This window comes from Amblyomma maculatum, chromosome 1 (assembly GCF_055883805.1).
Source record: "Amblyomma maculatum isolate TAMU_Amacu chromosome 1, ASM5588380v1, whole genome shotgun sequence".
In the NCBI taxonomy this organism is placed as follows: Eukaryota; Metazoa; Arthropoda; class Arachnida; order Ixodida; family Ixodidae; genus Amblyomma; species Amblyomma maculatum.
The window spans coordinates 279,868,029-279,885,922 of record NC_139344.1 but is presented as its reverse complement, the minus strand read 5'-3'; the positions used below and the strand labels follow the sequence as shown (position 1 = coordinate 279,885,922).

Here is a 17,894-nt window from a genome sequence, read left to right as displayed (position 1 = left end):
GAATGGGGTTACGTTTGCAGTGAAACGACACGTGCTTGCATTTAGTTGGATTAAGTTCCATGAGCCATTGGCTGCACCAGTCTTATACACAGGTTAAGTCGTTTTGAAGAGCTAGTTGATCAGATGTGTTAGTAACCGTGCGGTAGACGACGCAGTCATCGGCAAACATGCGGATTTTAGAAGTAATATGCGTGGGTAAGTCGTTTATGTATATCAAAAATAATAGGGGGCCAAGCACAGACCCTTGTGGGACGCCTGATGTTACTGGAAGAGAATCAGAAGACTGGTTATTAACATAGACAAACTGCGTGCGGTGTGCTAAAAATTCCTTTATCCATTCTAGTACATTATGGTGTAAATTTAACTGCGCAAGTTTTAGTATCAAGCGTTTATGAGGCACTTGTCAAAAGCTTTAGCGAAGTCTAGAAATATTAAGTCAGTTTGAATGTTAGAATCGAGATTCATTTGCAGATCATGAACGAAAATGGCTAATTGCGTTTCGCAGGAGAATCCCTTGCGAAAGCCGTGCTGTGAAGGATGAAAAAAATTGTTTTAGTCAAGAACTTTCATTATGTGGGAATAAATGATATGTTCCATGATTTTGCATGGTACACTAGTTGAAGAAATGGGGCGGTAGTTAAGGGGGGATTCTTTGTTACCTGATTTGTAGACTGGAATGACCTTTCCCATTTTTCAATCACTGGGCATGTTACCTGTGTCAAGTGATTGCGTGAAAAGTAGTGAAAGGTAAGATGCGCAGACATGCCGAGTATTTTTTTAAGAGTTTGGAAATGATTTCATCAGTGCCCGCTGAGGATGACAACTTCATGTTTTCGATAATACAAGCGATCCCATGTGCAGAAAATGTGGTTGACGTCATTGGGGATATCGGATAAGCAGCTGCGGCAGATAGTGACACATCAGTTTCTTTAGTGAAAACGGATGAGAACGCAGAGTTAAATATATTTGCACATTCAATGTCGCTGGCCTCCTGCCCCAGTGTATTAGTAAGGGTGATAGCTCGTGTCTGTTGAGGGCTTAGTATTTGCCAGAATTTTCGTGGGTTTTTGATTAATATTCTCGGCAGGTCTGTTCCAAAAAATGTGCGTTTAGCACTGCGGATAGATTTCAAATACGCATCCTCGGCTGCATAATACTTGTTCCATGCGCATACGTTAGGGTTGCGTTTAGCTGCACGGAATAGGCGCTTTTTCCTATTTTCAAGCGTTTTTAAAGATTTAGTAAACCATGGCTTATCTTGGTTAGCATGAAACGTTATGCTGGGAATAAATTCGGTCGCTAGTTCTGTAATTTTAGTTCTGAAAGTCAGCCAGTATCAAAAGAGGATGCACTTCTGGGAGCAAGGGTGTTCTGAAGTTTCAGTTTCACCAGTTCAAATCTTAGGCATGGCTATGGGGAGCGTATGGGTTTTCATTTTGGTGCTCAGCCTTGAGACTGCGTACTTTGTAGTTCAATGTTTTATGCACTTTGTTGGCGTATCATGTCCACATGTTCAACAGTTTCTTCAGTTGTAGCAAAGATGTAGGTTCTACCTTTGTACTTGGGCTGAAAAAAACTTTTGTCAAAGGAACCGCTAGTTATGCCTGATAAGCAGCTTTCCCACTGTTCTTTAGGCATGCAGAGCAGCATTGCAAACAGTACTCGTGCAACACCGAAATGAATATGATACAGTTCTCCTTGCTGAAAAGTCTAAAGCAATGTTTCATTAAAGGGGTCATGACAGCTAATATTTGAGCATAAACTGATTGTTGCGTTTCACTCCACACACATTAAATTATAAATCCTCAAAATTTGAACTCATTCGGTTCAGTAGATCATTTTAAAATGAATTTTTATTATTGAAACCAGTTTTCTGCTCTTGCAACCATGAGCCGCGGATGTCGCAAGAGATCTTATCCCCATGTCATCTGCTATTCATGGTGTCGACTGCGCTCTTGCATGCACACCGTGGACGGTGGTCACTGAGAGCTCTTTTTTTCTTCAACAAAAATATTTTATTTGCATATTCTTCTTTCGTTGACAAGCCTTCACTATCATATGCGACCTTGGTGATCTCTGACTTGTTTTGGGATTCGTCTAGAAATTGTCGAGGAGGCCGAAATCGATGGCCTTATGCTGTATTATTTAAGCATACAATTAGAAGCATATTATTTACATTATGACAGTTAGCTTGTCTAGCAACAAAACGCTCCCGCATATAAAAAGGTGCATGTCGATCCAACGTTTTCTTCTGCCTTGTGTGCGGCAATTGGGAGGAGGGTTTAGCGTTGTGTTGCTGATTGCTGAGCAATGCCCGTCGCTCTTTCAGTCCAAAACTTAGGACGAAATCCCAAACAAGCATATGCTAGCGAGAGAGCGTACCTTGCTACATTAGAGAAGCAGACAAAACTTTTGGACGAGGCGGTACGCCTTGACTTGCTGTTACATGAGCGTAAACCTAATTATTCTCGGGTGGTAAAGCCCCTTCTCTCTCTCTCTCTCTCTTTTTCAAAACTATGTTTAGTTTGGCCACTGCCAGCACGCGAAAGCATGCGCCGCACCGCCGCTTCAGTCCCGTCCTTGCAAAATCCATCGCGATTCGAATGCGCTTTACTGCCTGCACCGAACAAGAGCCTCCCATCTGCCGCCATCTCTGCGTCTCTCGCCGCCCCTGCAGCCGCGCGCGCGACTGCGACCAGTTCCCGAGCCAAATGACGTCTTGTGAGTGCTTCAACGTAAGCACAGTAAACATACACCATTTAGTATTTAGTGTGCGAGTCCTAAACTCCCGCAGGAATGCACCGACGACTGCGCTCCCAGTGTGTTTGTTTACCCACAAGCGGCGCCAACAGCTGCGGGCTTGGCTCGCCAGACAGGGTCACATCGATGCTTCCCGCTCAATGTGCACGAGCTTTGTGATGCAAGCAGTCGTCGATTTGGAGTCACTATGCCAGGACTGCACTCGATGGTCACATTCAACTGTTAAAGCTTGTGAATGCGCAATCCGTAATCGCCTAAAACTCTAGACCCGAACCCCGCATACTCGCACTAGGCCTACTCTCCCTCGGAATGGGCCGGTAGATCGGTGCCGACTAACATCTCTGGCCAAGGTCATTGCTGATGAGAAGGGGAACATATAAGCCGCTTGTTTTCCTTTCTATAACACAGTTAAGCTACAGACGAGCGCAGCTGGTTCACTCATCGGGTATCAAGTTCTGGCTCGGCCTCCAAACTCTATCCAACCAAAACAAATCGGGTGACCAAAACCCCACACTACGGTAATAGGCGACCGTTGGTCAAGCGACAGATCAGTGCATCGATAAGTAGCTAAGGAACCGTGCAGCCCACTGATTGTGACCGTGCCTTATGCCGAAAGAAAAGGGGAAAAAAAAAAACATACCTTGCTCTATATCGCTTTCGTGCGGTAACATCTTCATCAAACACTTCTGCATGAGGGACGACCACTGTTTCAACTGTCTAAAAAAAAAGAAAAATGAGAAATGTGTATTTTGATATTGCAGCCTTCATTGCAGACAACGCTCCGCCGCGTATCCTCTGTGACGTCACACGAGCATCTTAAAATGGCGGTCGCTCTCGGTGGAAGGAGCTTCATGATTCAGATTTCTTTCTTTTTTTTTATGCGCCGTTTGCCAGGCACTAAAACTTAGCGTGTAGAATCACAGACCTGTATATTATTCACAGAAGTAGGAAACTGCAATACATCGACCGACCCTGCCATCGCCCCTTTAAGTACAGTTCTCGCAATATTTCTTTGTTCAGTGGTAGTGTGCATAGTAATAGAAACCTGCTTTTGGGCTTTACTAAAGAAATGAGAATCTTTAAAGAGATGCAGGAATGGTAGTCAAGTAAGATAAAGAACTCCAGAATACCACTCATCATTCTCCCGCAAAAATTTTCAATATAGCTTATGCAACAGCTGAGGTATGGGTGATTGAAAGTTGTCCCCTTCTTCTTCCCTCATAACTCACACTGGTGTGTATGTCTAGTTGCCTTGAAGGCAGGCTCATGCTAGTGGAACTTGCTTCCCAGTTTTCCAGCTTCCACCTATGCGTCTGCGAGTTTAGGGGGTCGATGCTGAGAACTAGATTTTTAAAAAAAGAGACTGTACATCAGAAGCATCATACCTTAAGAATCTGGTGTTATAATTACAATGCTGTGGTGCTGTGTTGAGTGCCGCATGTAGTTTGCTTAGTATATTGGGCATTGTTATCACGAACTCTTCAAAAAATTGACCTGCCTCAACTACTGGCTCGTTTGCGGTGAAATTCCGCGTGGAGCTGGCACACCGCAGTAACTTTGTCCAGTAGTAAGTTTGACCGTGATTACTTACCTTGTTACTTACTTACCATGCGTGATGCAGACCCATAATCGAGGAACCAAAACCACCAATGCTTCCTAAAGGCAGTTGGGTTGCTATCAGTGGTTTGGAAAGAAAAACTCAAAAACAGTGCCGAGGCAGGCAGTGCAAGGTGCACACATCCTGTCAAGCTGTCTTTGGGGACTTATGGTTCCTCGATTTCAACGCAAACGATTATGGTTTTGGATTGCGAACAGCTGGATGAGGTAAATATTATTGTCAAACTTAGTCTAGACAAAGTGCAAGCTCCATGCACAGTTTCACTACGAACGAGCAGTTGAGGAGGGAAGCTTTTTGAAAATTTTCACACTAAAAATACAAAATTCTGCACTTATTTTTGTGATTGGAAAAAAACAGTGTCGGTGGGACGTTAGTCTTCAGCAATAGCTTTTTCATACTGACGCCGTACTGGTTTTCAAACTCGAGCTTGTAGTAGTAATCAGGCGAGAATAGCAAAAAGGGGGGTCCACCCAGGCTGCCATCAGTGCTCTTTTAATTTTCAGTAAACTTTTCACGTTCTTAATGGGCATTAACACTAATGACAGCCTTTTAACTATTGTATATTGTTGAATATAATCAATAAATAGCTTTTTTGCTCTGAATATTTGTCTATGCTCATTATCATCAGCAGCTACATGTTTGAGCCTCTTCACTTGTTAGGGAATTTGAACTGAAATAATCAAGGAAAACCTGGAAAAGTCGGGGATTTTTAATATGCTAGACACCCTACTTCTGTCATGTTTACGAACCTCAGCCTCGAACGTAGATGAGAAGTGATAAAAGTCTACAATGTGAGCTTGCGAGGTGACGGACCAATGGGCAGGACTGAGCTGCTTTTATGACTGCTATGTATTTCAAACATGGTGTCTACTGTTTTTGTGGCATTGCAGGCAGGTAGAAAAAGCTTTATGCATTTTGTGAGTCCTACAGCTGTTTTCAAAAGAAATTAAAATTTTTGTCTCCAAAAAGCTGCACCACCACTCTCGATACTGTCACCGTCATTGGCTCAAAGTTGCTTTACCACATGTTGGTTTGCCGCGCTGTGGTGCAATCAGGGACACATAGGCTTTGAGCTAGTTTTGGAGAATCTAGCCATCCTTCCTTCTCGGGAATAGATTATGTTGTGTAATGCATGTGACAGCCTGCCGAGTCTAGGGGACATTTGCTAAAAAAGCTGCTGAGACCAAGTCCCATTATTGCCACATGGTGAAGAAAGCTTCCACCGAGGGCACTTTTTTGGAGGCAATGCAAGGGGCCTTCACACGCTGGTAGAGAATTCTATGAAAATGTTTACTTTGCAGCTCCTTAAGCTGCGTCCCCATAGGAAATATTTCAAAAAAAAAAAAAAAAGCAGCTTGTCTGTTAATTATCTAGCGATTTGATTTCCTGTAAATACGGGATGTCACGTTGACATGGCAAAGCAGTATCTTTTTGTCTGTTGACATCACCTGCGCTACCTGATGTAATGTGTGCCAAGTTGGGCGAAGGCCCTCCATTGTAAGGTGCGGAAGTAGGAAATTTTAGAGATTTCTCATAAATTATCAGCTTTTGTTTTTCTGTGGCATGAACTGTACTCTACATAGTGCACGCATTTGACATTCTAAGTCCCTTTCAGGGATCCTGTAAGTGTACATGTTCCTCAGTGCAATAGTAGAGGCGTAATCTTTCGTGTGACTACATGTAACTGCAGTAGAAAGCAGAAAGGTACAAGTGTAGCCAAATGCTTTGTGTAAAGTAACTGGATGCAGATAGTTGTGTTTCATCATTGCTGTTGTCTTTCAGCTTTCCTTAGACCTATGCAGGTACCCTCTGACAGTATTAATACTGCCTTTATAATGTGCTGTGCAAATGAATTATTCTTTTAATGTTCACAGTTTAGCCTGCTTTCTTTTTTTTGTTATTGCTAGTTCAGATCCAAGTTTTCATTGATGTTTTTCTGTTCAGAAAGGAATGACCAGACATACTGATGTCTTGTCATTTCTTTATTGGGGGTGCACAGGGCTGAAAGTTTAAATTAGATTTTAAATGCCAAATGGCAGTGCATACATTGCAAATACTTGTTTCTTCATAGTTTTTACGTTATGCACAGTGTGCCCCTTCTATCATTCACTTCCTCTCTCCCACCTTTCAGCTTCTTTTTAGTATTTCTTGTATTCTCTCCAGCTCTATTAGTTGTTTACTTGACTGCTGGGTATGATGGCTATTCCTTCTAGGAGTTTATGGTAAAATGTTTTTCTGTCATTGTTATGATTCCTAGTTATTAAATCTACGTGGGTGGGCATTGTACACTAGTTTTCATAATGACATTTAGAAATTGAGCCTTGTAGATTTATTAAAAAATAGGTTCGGGAGTTCCTTTAAAACATTCATGCCACATCCTGTTATTGCTTCAAGTTTCAAATTGCAGTTGCCTCTGATACACTAGAATAGTGAATGTGCCATGGTCCTATGTTGAAATGGATATTTTTCTATTTCTAAAGGTCTAGATCCACCAAATTTTAGCTTTGTGTTCTGGCTTTGAATTGATATACAACACATTGGAAAACAGACAGCCACATGGATTGCACGAAAAAGCAGTAATCTTTTTTGTCATGCTGTTTTAGTTTCAGTTTCAACCGCTGACTGACATGTGACTTCACAGGCGAGTCTAGGTCACGAGAGGCATACAAAGTCTGCAGTACAGTCCGATTCTAATTCACGCAAACACAAGCCTGCCCAAGAGCTGGAATCGCAAGAGATTCATTGACCGTGGCTATATCACATGCCAGATTGTGACTCGTGCACCTTGTGTAGTAAAGAAGGAAACACATCCAGAAATTTGGTGTGTCTACTCCTTTAAGCTGCAAAGTTGTAATTACAAAACTATAACTTTGGCCTGCTTGGTGGCCAAGTTAAGAAGGGCCTTGTCTACTCTTTTGCTCTGTTCCTAGAATGTACTGTGCATCTTCAACTTCCCCCAAGATGTTGCTTGTTTGAACTTTCATGTTCTTGTGTATTCATTTGCTTCCTTTTTGTACTTTTCACTTCACCCCCTCCCCCGTTTTTTTATTACCTGTGGCCATGCTGCTTGTGCACACTATGCATGACTTGTGCATGGCGCTGCATGACATTTGCTGTGCAGAAGAAGAGCGTATCGTCCCACAACAGTTTGGGCGGCGAGCGCAGTCAGAGCGCAAGCCCAAGCGCCAGAGTAAGTGTTCATACTTGCTTATGGCATGTAGATGCTGGCCTGATTGTGATTGTTTTTTAACATCCTCTTTGTCAGTGCTTGTATCTTTCTTTGTTGCCGTTTAGTTTTCCATTGCCTTTCTTTAAGCATTAGTGGCTTTGCTGCTCCAGTGAAAATTAAATTACCCAGCCTGGTATCACGAGTATATATGGGTTGGACTCTCTAGTTTTTTTGCAAATTCAGTAAACTTTGTTTTTTTATTTTCCTGAAATATTTCTCTTAGGGGGAAGGGGCAAATATTGTTTTCAGCAAATGAATTTCTAACTTTTTCAGTTTTAGTGCAGTAATCCTGCTTGACCAAATGGCACTTGGAGTCTGCCTCAATGTCCTTTTTTCTTTTTTTCTTCTCACTTGAATGGTTGCTTTGCCAGTAATTAAAATAAGGGAAATTAAACGAGAAAGCCAGCAGACAGAAACATAAGTGGAAGTGCTGGGTTAACATGTTATACTTAGTGTACCCAGCAAAAGGGCTGCATGTTACTTGACTCAAAACATGATACTTTTTTATGATGCTCGTGCAGTTTCATGTCGGTGTCCTAGAGTGAATAAACAGTGGCTGGCAAGCAGAGAGAAGGTGGTTCTTCCTAGTCTGCAGAGGCATGTAAACTAGCTTAGCAGCACCTTAATCACACAGTTGTGCTCCTTATCCAACACTGCCACCATCGCATGATGCCCTGACTTCTCTATGTAGTTAAATTTCAACATCCAGTTAGCTTAGAACTGAATTTTGAAAAGTCCAACCCCTATGTATACGATATGAGAGAGAACAAAACTCTTGCACAAAATTTCCTTCTTTTTTTTTTTTTTTTTTTTTCCTCACTAAATTTGAGATGGCTTTTGGATATTCTACTCCAAGAGAGATAGTTATGAAGCATGTAAAAATCTGGTTGTCACACATAATTGTGGAGTAATCAATAAATGGATGCTCAAACTTTGTTCCCCCTTGTGTGACTACTCCTGGAAGTTCGGTAAGGAAAAGGTTGTCTTTTTTCATTCCAAGTTTTTTCTGAAACATTCGGTCTAGCATATAGAAAGAAAAGCTGTAGATTAAAAGCAGACCTTGTATATTGCTATACCCCACACTGAAATGCAGGTGCTCTTTGATGCATCACGTGCACCGGTGTGTGGTTGCAGAACAAACGGGCAGTAGAAGTAGGCTGCATGGATGTGAAAGAAATTACTTTGCGATGTTGTGAAGGGCAGCCACAGGTGGGAGCCTTCAGTGTGTTGTGTGCAAGTGTATGTGTAAGCTTCATCTGAGCCATGCTAGCACCAGCCTCTCCCTAATGTCTGCACCACATGCCAATCACTGCGTGTTTATTGGCTATATATGCCACAAGTATGTTCACAGAAGACTCCTGTGGTTGACCCTGCTATAGTGGTTGCAAGTGGAGAAGTCAGGGCGTGTACCGTCTTTGCCAAAAGTAACCAGGCTGTATATTTTGCTTCTCGCATGAATTCTAAAGCCAATATGGATTCCCAGAGCATCACAACATGTTAAGAAGTGAGGACAGGAGCTTGCCTTTTTTTTTTTTTTTTTGCACCACTTCAGAAGTGGTGCGAATTCTCTACTACCTGACTGAGAAGCGGAATATGCAGCCTGGTTACTTTTGGCAAAGACGGTATCTCCTGAAATGCAGCATAATTTTGACCATTAGCTGATCAGCTGATAGGATGTTTTTATTGCGGGAGATCTTTATACCATCAGTCCCAACTTAGTTGCTTATCGCATCTGTATGCTACTGCTTCGAAATTGGTAATAAGCACTCAAATGAAAGACACTTTGCATGCCAGCACCTCTCACCAGGATACCCAATCTTGGAAACTTGTTTCTTTATTGAGCCCAGCTAAGGGCGACAGTGCAGGCATTTGCTATATTTCAGCATACCTCTAAGCATATCTGCCTGTTACTACACAGGAAACTTGATGTACCACATGCCTGCATTGCGCGTCACACATTGACGACATGCATGCATGCTTGTTTGCATGAAAAATTATTTAAAAATTTAAAAAAAGAGAGAGCAAAAGGCACCTTGCAATTTCAAAACACCCTCAGGCTGCACAAGGTAACAGATTCAACGGTTCAAATGAGAATGAAACCGCATCACTAGCCACATAGCAAGAACAGCGTGTGAATGCCGTTGAGAGCTTGTGAAACATGCTGTTATAACAGCGGGGAAAAGCTCATGGTTGCAGCTAGCTTTTCTCTCCATTGTCTGCTTTGTGCTGTTGTAAGTACGAGGCTCTTTGCATTCTTAGTCGTGCTCCTCGCACTGCTCGCCTCATATTTCAACGGTAATATCCCACTAGGGCTAAAAGTGCATAAATATGTTACCAGCTGCAGTTTTATGAACCTGCCTATGACGACGCCGTGCATAGGTCAAATTGTTTTCGGCAAAAATGGAATGCACATGTATGGAATAAATTTTGAGCTCGAGCACTTGTGATATGGTGCATAGCATGACCTGCAGACCGCGCCGATTGCTGGCTGGTTCAGGAGGGGAAGTTGAATGGAGTGAGATTGTCTACCCTCTTCACCCTGTGAGGCATTTTACGCAAGAAAACAATGCTGGACACCATTTTTTGGCTTTAAAAAGAAATGAAATGTTGAGGTAGTGCAGCAAAAGAATTTCTACCTTGATAGTATTTCAAGGTATTACAGTTGATGTTAATCGAGGTTTACATGTTTGCACTGCAAGTTGCTCCAGAATGATCTTGGCTCTATACCTGCTGCAAAGCCTATTGCTGTCCCACCCCTGTACATATGGTAAAGCACCTCACTGAGGTATAAAAAGTAAACTTTGCTTTCCAGCTTTTATATTAAAATTCAGAAGATCACTGCCCTCCTTTAAGTAAATTTTTGATGCAGCTGGTTCCCAGCTACTTTTTTGGGTCATTTATGACCTTAGTTAATTTGAACATTATTTGAAGCCTGTAGAATGTGGGAGGAGTCTATGATGGAATCATTCTTGATTGCACTCAAAGGAGATTTCATAATCAGTTTGTTCGAGGCAGTGTTGACAAATGTATTGCATGCGTCAGTATTGACATCATGAAACTGAGATGACTTTACACTCCACTAGACGTGCAGGATTAAAAAAAAAAAGTAGAGGCATGGTAAAAAGGACGGTCTTACCGTTTAAGCATGCATGCTTGTGATCTACTCTAAAGAGAGAGATGACACAGCATGTGTGTAAACATTTCACTGAAAGGTCAGTTTTAAGGTGTGCTTGAATGGTTGTGATATTTTTGTTAGAGTTATGCTGCTCTCTTATGGATTCTAATAAGGTAACCATCTTGTTATGATAGGAAGACCAGTAGAGGAAGCAAACTCGAGTTGTGACCGAACAAATGTAAAGTATTTATTTATTTATTTATTTATTTATTTATTTATTTATCTATTTATACACAGTACCTACAGCGCCCTCACAGGGGCATTATTGTAGGGTAAGCTAGTTTATGAATAATAGGGGAATTTCAAGAGGTTACAACACTTACCTTGATGATTTTTAGGTGACGGCAGAAATAGGTTATGAATGACCTTGAAAGATGTAACGAAAGGTTATTTGCCAATTATAAAATAACCCTGTAACTCTCGAAACCTCCTTAAGCAAAAAAAAAAAAAAAGTGACCCCGAATATAGGTCAACAATAACTCGCTGCGGCCATAGCTTGCCAATAAGTTCTTCAGAAGGCCCGAGTCGTTCAAATATGTTTATTCGTACTCAAAACGTCTCTCATGATACATCATTCATGAGAAAGGTGTAATTCCAGTCATCATCTTGTGAGCCACTGCTGCTGCTAGCCATCGGAAGCAGTACAAAGGTGCCGCACATGGGAAAACTTGCTTCAGCCATCTAGTCGGTGTTTTCCTGCCACCGCTTGAAGTCTGTGCTGTATTGTTTCTGGGGTTACGGCATCGTGGCACCCGTCGGGCACGCAAATGGTGCTCACCACTGACAGTCATCGATCCAACGCCAATGAAGCGAAACACGGCAATGATTACCAGGCGTGAAAAAAATGTGCTTCTATGAGCATGTGACTGGTCATGTGGTTTGGATCGCATTGGATTGAACCTGGGGCCACTTTTTATGAGGGATGCCCACGGTTTGTCGTATGAAAACAAAAATTTGGGGCATATGTTTAGATAAATTCTTGTATTTTAAGCAGCCCGCTTTCATATCATGACTCAAAACTATTACAGAATTATGCGTGAACGTGCCTGATATTACCTGCAGCCCGGCCAAAACTACCTTTGACCCCGCATATAAGTCAAATTTACTTCTACCTGCATAAGTGAAATCTAACTAAGTCGACCCCCAAACTTTGGAAAGTAATTTTTTTTAAAAGAAAGGGCGTCTTATAATCAGCAATTACGGTAGTGCAGAGGTATTGTAGGGGAAGGGATTTTAAATTGTGAGGTTTAATGACTCTAATTGACGGAAGGTATGTACAGCCGAAATTGCAGTTTAACCAGATGACTTGGATGTACTCAAGGGCCACTGAAACTGCTTGCTGGCATCTACTTATTCACTTTTCATCTTCTTGCAAAAAAAAGTTAGCGGTTCTAGCACTAATCATATTGGTGGTTAAAAATTGCCCTCTCCCTCTTATTTGTCAGCACATACATTGAAGAGAGCCAAAATATATATATTGTTGGTGCTTTTTCATGCTTCTTGTTCCACAGTAAGAAAAGTTTTCAAAATAGGCGGTAGCGTGAGGCGTGTTGTGCTTTTGTTTCAATAAATATTGGATATGGCTCTTGTTTACAGGCCAATGACTTCTTTTCGCTGCTAACACCGCGCAAGATATCGCAAGGCAGTATTTACACAAGAAACCAAAAATAGGCTTTGCCACGAGCCATGGCAGCAGGAACTTTTAAGACTTTTTTTTAAATAATCTGCGCCTGCTCGCAGAGATGTGATGAGAGTTGTGGGACCAGTCTTCACTACAGGACAGTCAGGAAGGTGCAGCATTCTGGAAGGGCAACACTGAAAGGCTTTTTTTACGTTCAAGTATGAAACGGAAAATGATAGGTGTAACATTAAGAGATTGGAAGCAAGCAGATTGGATAAGAGATCAGACATGAGTTAGACATTTTAGTCGAAATCAAGAAGGGGCAGGCCATATGTAGGTGGATGAAATTTGGCAAGTTTGTGGGGATTATGTGGATGCTGCTGGCACAGGACCGGATTAAATGGAAGGATACAGGAAATGCTTTTTCCCCGCAATGGGTGTGGTTAGACTGATGGCAATGATATAATTCACATGGCAACATTTGAGGAAGTTGTTGAGCAAAAAAAAAAAATCTTGGAAAGGGATTCAATTACGCTCATTAAATACAGTCCTTATTTGCGTGTTTTTTCTCCTGACCATTCGAAACACCACCTGTAAACGTACCTAGGTGGTAGTATAGAAATTAAAAAGTTTGGTTCGATTTTACTGCATTTGCTGAGCCAGTTATTTAACATAGGTTGCAAGTGCATGGTTTAGTGCAACCCTTCTGTTCTGCTCACAATCATGTCAAATTGCTGCCAGCTGTGTGGTCTGCCTGAACTGCATAAAAAAGAAATTTGGCACCGCAAGTTGCAGTGAAGTGTTTCTATAAACCAACTCTCGGAAATCGTCTTTGTCTTGATCAAAGTCCTTCATTGTACATCCAGTACACGTGCACGTCTATTACTGCCTAGGTTCATAGGGGCAGAGTTCAAAATGACTTCAGTTAGTCACATCACTGCAGCTTGCTAGAATTTTCATTGCCGTAGCATGTAAGAAGTGCTAGAAACAGACTGGTTGTCGCAGTGCCATGAGGAAACTTTGCCATGCGGCATCCCCATGTGCTGTGCAGCATGGAATGCACGATGTGACCAGGTTAATCAGGCATTTATGCTTTGTTCATTTCTGGCAGCTGTCACTTTGTATGGGGTAAATTCATGTTATGGTGTGGTTACATTAATTAAAAAGCCTAGCGCATGTAACAAGGACACAGACATAGAAAGAGACAGGACAAGCGCTAAACATGAACTGAGGTTTTGCTACGACAGAAAGGTACATTGGTGGCGCATGCGCACACTGGGTTATAACAGTACAAAAAACTAATCGAAATGTGGCAAACTGTCCCTGAGGTACATTTCTTCTTTTCTGGACAAGGCAAGTGAATCCGTGCTAGCACAGTTATCACCTTCAACAAGGTTGACGACAGTTATCATCCTCCCTGCTAATGTGACAGGCCTCACATATCTCGCGGCCTAACCGTGTGCTTCCCCTACCAAGCAACACACGTGGCATCAAATGCCGGCACGCACCCGCAACGCTTACAATGTTTGGCCAAATGGCAGCCCCCCCCCCGCCAATGGATCCACCAACGTATGGTGCTCTCGTAGCCGTTCTTTTAGACAGCGTCCAGACTGCCCCACGTAGCTTCTACCTCAGGAGAGGGGTATGCGGTAAACAACGCTAGCAGTGCAAGGTACAAACTTGCGTTCGTGGTTTACGGTGCAGACCAACTTCTTCTCATTGACGGCTTTGCACATGTGCACCAGCTTTTCAGGGGCAGTGAACAAAATGTCCACACAGCACTTCCCTCCAACTTTTCTCAGCCAGTGCTATAGCTGGTGAACGTATAGTATGGCCTTAGCCTTTTTCGGCCACCTGCCCAGATTTCTTTCATGAGGCATTCCGCCATAGCCATCACTGTATCATTATACTCCGTTTCATACATCAGGTGCAATGCAGCGAAAGCTACGCAAGTAGTCCGCAAGAAAAAAAAAAAAAAGGCATATCACTACACGCTCGTTTTGTGGCTGAGTGGTTCTTGTGGAAACTGGCTCTATTCCTAGCATACACGTTTGCAATAACTTGCTTCGCATGTCTAGATATCTTCGCAGTGCGGATCTTATAGGAAAAATGCGCACCGAAGAACCATTTTCTCAAAAAGATGCGCAGTGCAGAGGGCACAGCCAGTGCCATCTAGTGGCACAGCTGGAAAGGTTGCGGGGCAGCGAAAATGCGACACGAACGAAAACGACATAAAAAACGTACAAGTTCACCGAATCCGATCTTTTCTCCCTAGAAAGGTGCTTTTTATGAAGTTGACAGCAAATGTAAGATGTATTAAGCTTGCAGACAAAGCAACTATTATTTCGTCTCGTCAAGAGCAGGCACTATTTTTCATTGCGGAATCGGAGAGCGCAAACAAGAGCTGTAGCTTTGGCAGTGTTGCACTTGATGTATGAAATGGAGTATAGGGAAACCGGCCTTCTGCTACTGGTGCACTTGCGTCTGCAAACTACCCTCAATTTTATGCTGGCATGACCTCTCAGCACCACGCAGGCGATACCCCTCTTAACCAATTTGGAATGGGCTGGTACGACCAACAGATGTGCCCTGCGGCAAGTACAAACATAGTGTGCGCATGCACCACCGAAGTGTATTTATGTACCTTTCTGTCGTAGTAAAACCTCAGTTGATGTTTAGTGCTCGTCCCGTCTTTTTCTATGTCTGTGTCCTTGTTACATGCGCTAGTTTTTTCAGTGACTGATGACGCACTAACTAGCCCAGCTTTCAGCCTTGAGTGTAGTTACATCACTGGAGGGGTCTGAAGGCCTTCTTTATTGACTAAAGGTGCTGGGCAAGGCCAAATCTAAAGCACGTACAAAGCCCAAGGTATGAGTGCGAAAGCTCTAAGCTGTCTGTATAAGATATTAAGATAGTCGTGTATGTGCTGGCCATGCAGAAGCCTCCTGTGAAACACTCCATGATCATCACATTCTGGCCAGTGAGGCAGAAGCAAGCCATGAGATGCGCATAAATCAAATTGAAAAGTTGTGCAAAATTATAATGTGCAGGATTGACAATCAGAAACTTAATAGAAAACCAGTTAGCACTTCACTGTTGCCATGAATGCGTACTTGACTCCCCCCCTACTTCTTTTTCTATTGGGAAACACCTATATCTTTTGGAGTAGTTCTTTTTTTTATTATTATTATTATTATTATTATTATTATTATTATTATTATTATTATTATTATTGATATTACGTTACTACAGTCAAATTTCTATATAACGAATCGCAGGGTACCGCCAAAGGTGGCTGTAATGAAAAACTTGTGCTTATAAGGCTGTGGTCAAACCTATACATAAAAATTGCGTTCCTTGGCAAAATTTGAAACGAGCATGTTGCACTAACTTCAAAGCTCCTTTATTTGAAGAAATCAGTAATTTACTTCTGTCACGTTCAGCACACAAGGCCAATTAAAAACTCTACACCTTCCACTGTTCAACACCTCATCAAGTACGTCGTATCACTGAGTGCAGACTTTTTTTCTTACATCGATCTTTCAAAATGATTGCGATGGTCGATTGGGCACTGCCAAGCAGTCTGCTGAGGAGCTTTTTTCCTGCGTTGATTTCTTGCAGTGAAAGCTGTTTTCGCTTAGTGCCATCGCTGGCTGCATCCATCATTGGATCTGGCACAAACTTCGCATTATCATCCTCAACAAAAAAACTTGTCTGCACATGAGAATGGCATGATCGACTGGCAAGTGCCACACAACCTGCCTGCTGGCTACTGCATATTTAGCCGCAGCCCTTTGGGGGTTTAAGAGTTGGCAGTAGGTGGTGATGGTGGGTAAAGCCTGAGGAGCATACGCAGAAACTGAAATTTTTGTTTCATGCAAGAGTTGCGACGCTGTTCGTTTTAGGTGAATTTGTTGTACCGATGTTCCTTGATTGTGAAAGAAATAAATTTATTACCTATGTTGTTTTGAAATAATTTTGCATTGAAAACATAAGAAATCTCTTGGGAATTTTATAAAAATTTGTTAATGTGGTGTGCATAGTATTGAGTTTTGACTGTATGAAGTAAAATCTCATTACAAGAGACACTGTTACAACAGACACTTGGTTATAAGAGACATTTGAAAATGGTTTGGTTGGTTTTCCTATCTGTTATGTTAACAGCATTGCATATAAAAGACATGGCTACAAGAGACACTCTGTTACTAAGGGCAACTTTTCAGGTCCCTAGAATAAATTCTTCACTATTTAGAAGACACAACCCAGGTATGCTCATGCAATGCAGCTGAAGTGTACCAATTCGTATATGCTGCACTTCAGATCCCCTTAGAGTTCCTTAATTCTGTTCTATATCAGCATCCTTTTTATTGCTATATGTCAGGAACTGAGGAGTGCTTCCCTATGATAGGAAAGTCAAAACGACCCCGTTGTATCAGCCACTGGCATCGCATTACTGTCGCCTACGAAGCAAACCAAAATGCATGAATGACATGCAATGTTTTTTTTTACTCCTCGCTGTTAAAATTTGATCACAAGATGAAAGCTCAGAATTCTGATGTCTTTCTCTTTGTGGACAATGCTTCTTGCAGCGCGAAAGTTCTCGTCCTCAAAGCCACCAAAGTTAATTTTTTTTTTTCTCCAAACTCCACACCCTACCTTCAACCAGTAGACAAAGGAATAATGCACTCTGTCAAGTTGCTGTACAAAACAAGGTTGGTAGAACGCCTGTTGCTAGACAGGCAGCAAGTCTGTACAATTGTAATTAATGCAAATTTTGCTGTTCAAGTGATTTCGGGTGTCTGGAGTGGCCTGAGCTGTAAAAACTGTTTCAGACAAGCAGGCTTTAAATGTGGTGACATGATGTAAGAGGGCCCATATATGGATACTATGGCAAGCTTCCTTGAAGGTGAAGCTTGGGTGAGCATCCAAGAAATTGCTGAGGTACCGGAATCTTTTCAGGAATTCGTATCTGCAGATGTGTATCTTGTGTGCTCCCGAAGAGCTTACAGACTGTGCAGTTCTTGCGCAAGTAAATGGCACATGTGCCATAGAGGACGACTACGAGGACATTTCAGAGGAAAAGTGTTAGCATCTGAAGGTGACGAGCATCTAAGAGTGCTTCAAAGGTATTGGATCAACAGGAAGGCTTGCAAAGCGAAGGGCTTTACCTACAGAATTTGGGAAGGAATACACTCTGCACTCGCAAAAATACATACTTCAAAAATACATACAATTGGCATGAAGTATGTATGCAGGACTTCTTTAAGCTTTCCTGAACAATTTCTGGTTAATGCGTGTGAATGCATTTGCATGCTGATGTGCAATAAACTGATCAACACGGTGTTTTTAGAATTTTTGGTTACAAGAGAAATCTTTTTGGTGTCCCTTGAGTGCCTCTTGTAACGAGGTTTTACTGTATAAAAACTTTGTTGAAACAACAAAATAGATGTGATATGATAATCCTTACCTGAAAATGATATGCTATGCCCTT

General features: G+C 42.0%; 1 protein-coding gene across 9 annotated transcripts in view; it reads left to right on the top strand.

Moving 5' to 3' along the window:
- hts (adducin 1-like protein hts) overlaps nucleotides 1-17,894 on the top strand; it is a 128,580-nt gene that overhangs the window by 93,016 nt on the left and 17,670 nt on the right. For 5 of the 9 annotated variants that reach the window (XM_084591432.1, XM_084591431.1, XM_084591429.1 and 2 more), the window contains one exon: nucleotides 7,500-7,568. The exons of the other annotated variants lie outside the window; for them this stretch is intronic. In XM_084591432.1, coding sequence (XP_084447558.1) covers nucleotides 7,500-7,568 — 69 coding nt within the window. The remainder of the gene's footprint in view (nucleotides 1-7,499; nucleotides 7,569-17,894) is intronic. 9 annotated transcript variants of the gene reach the window in all.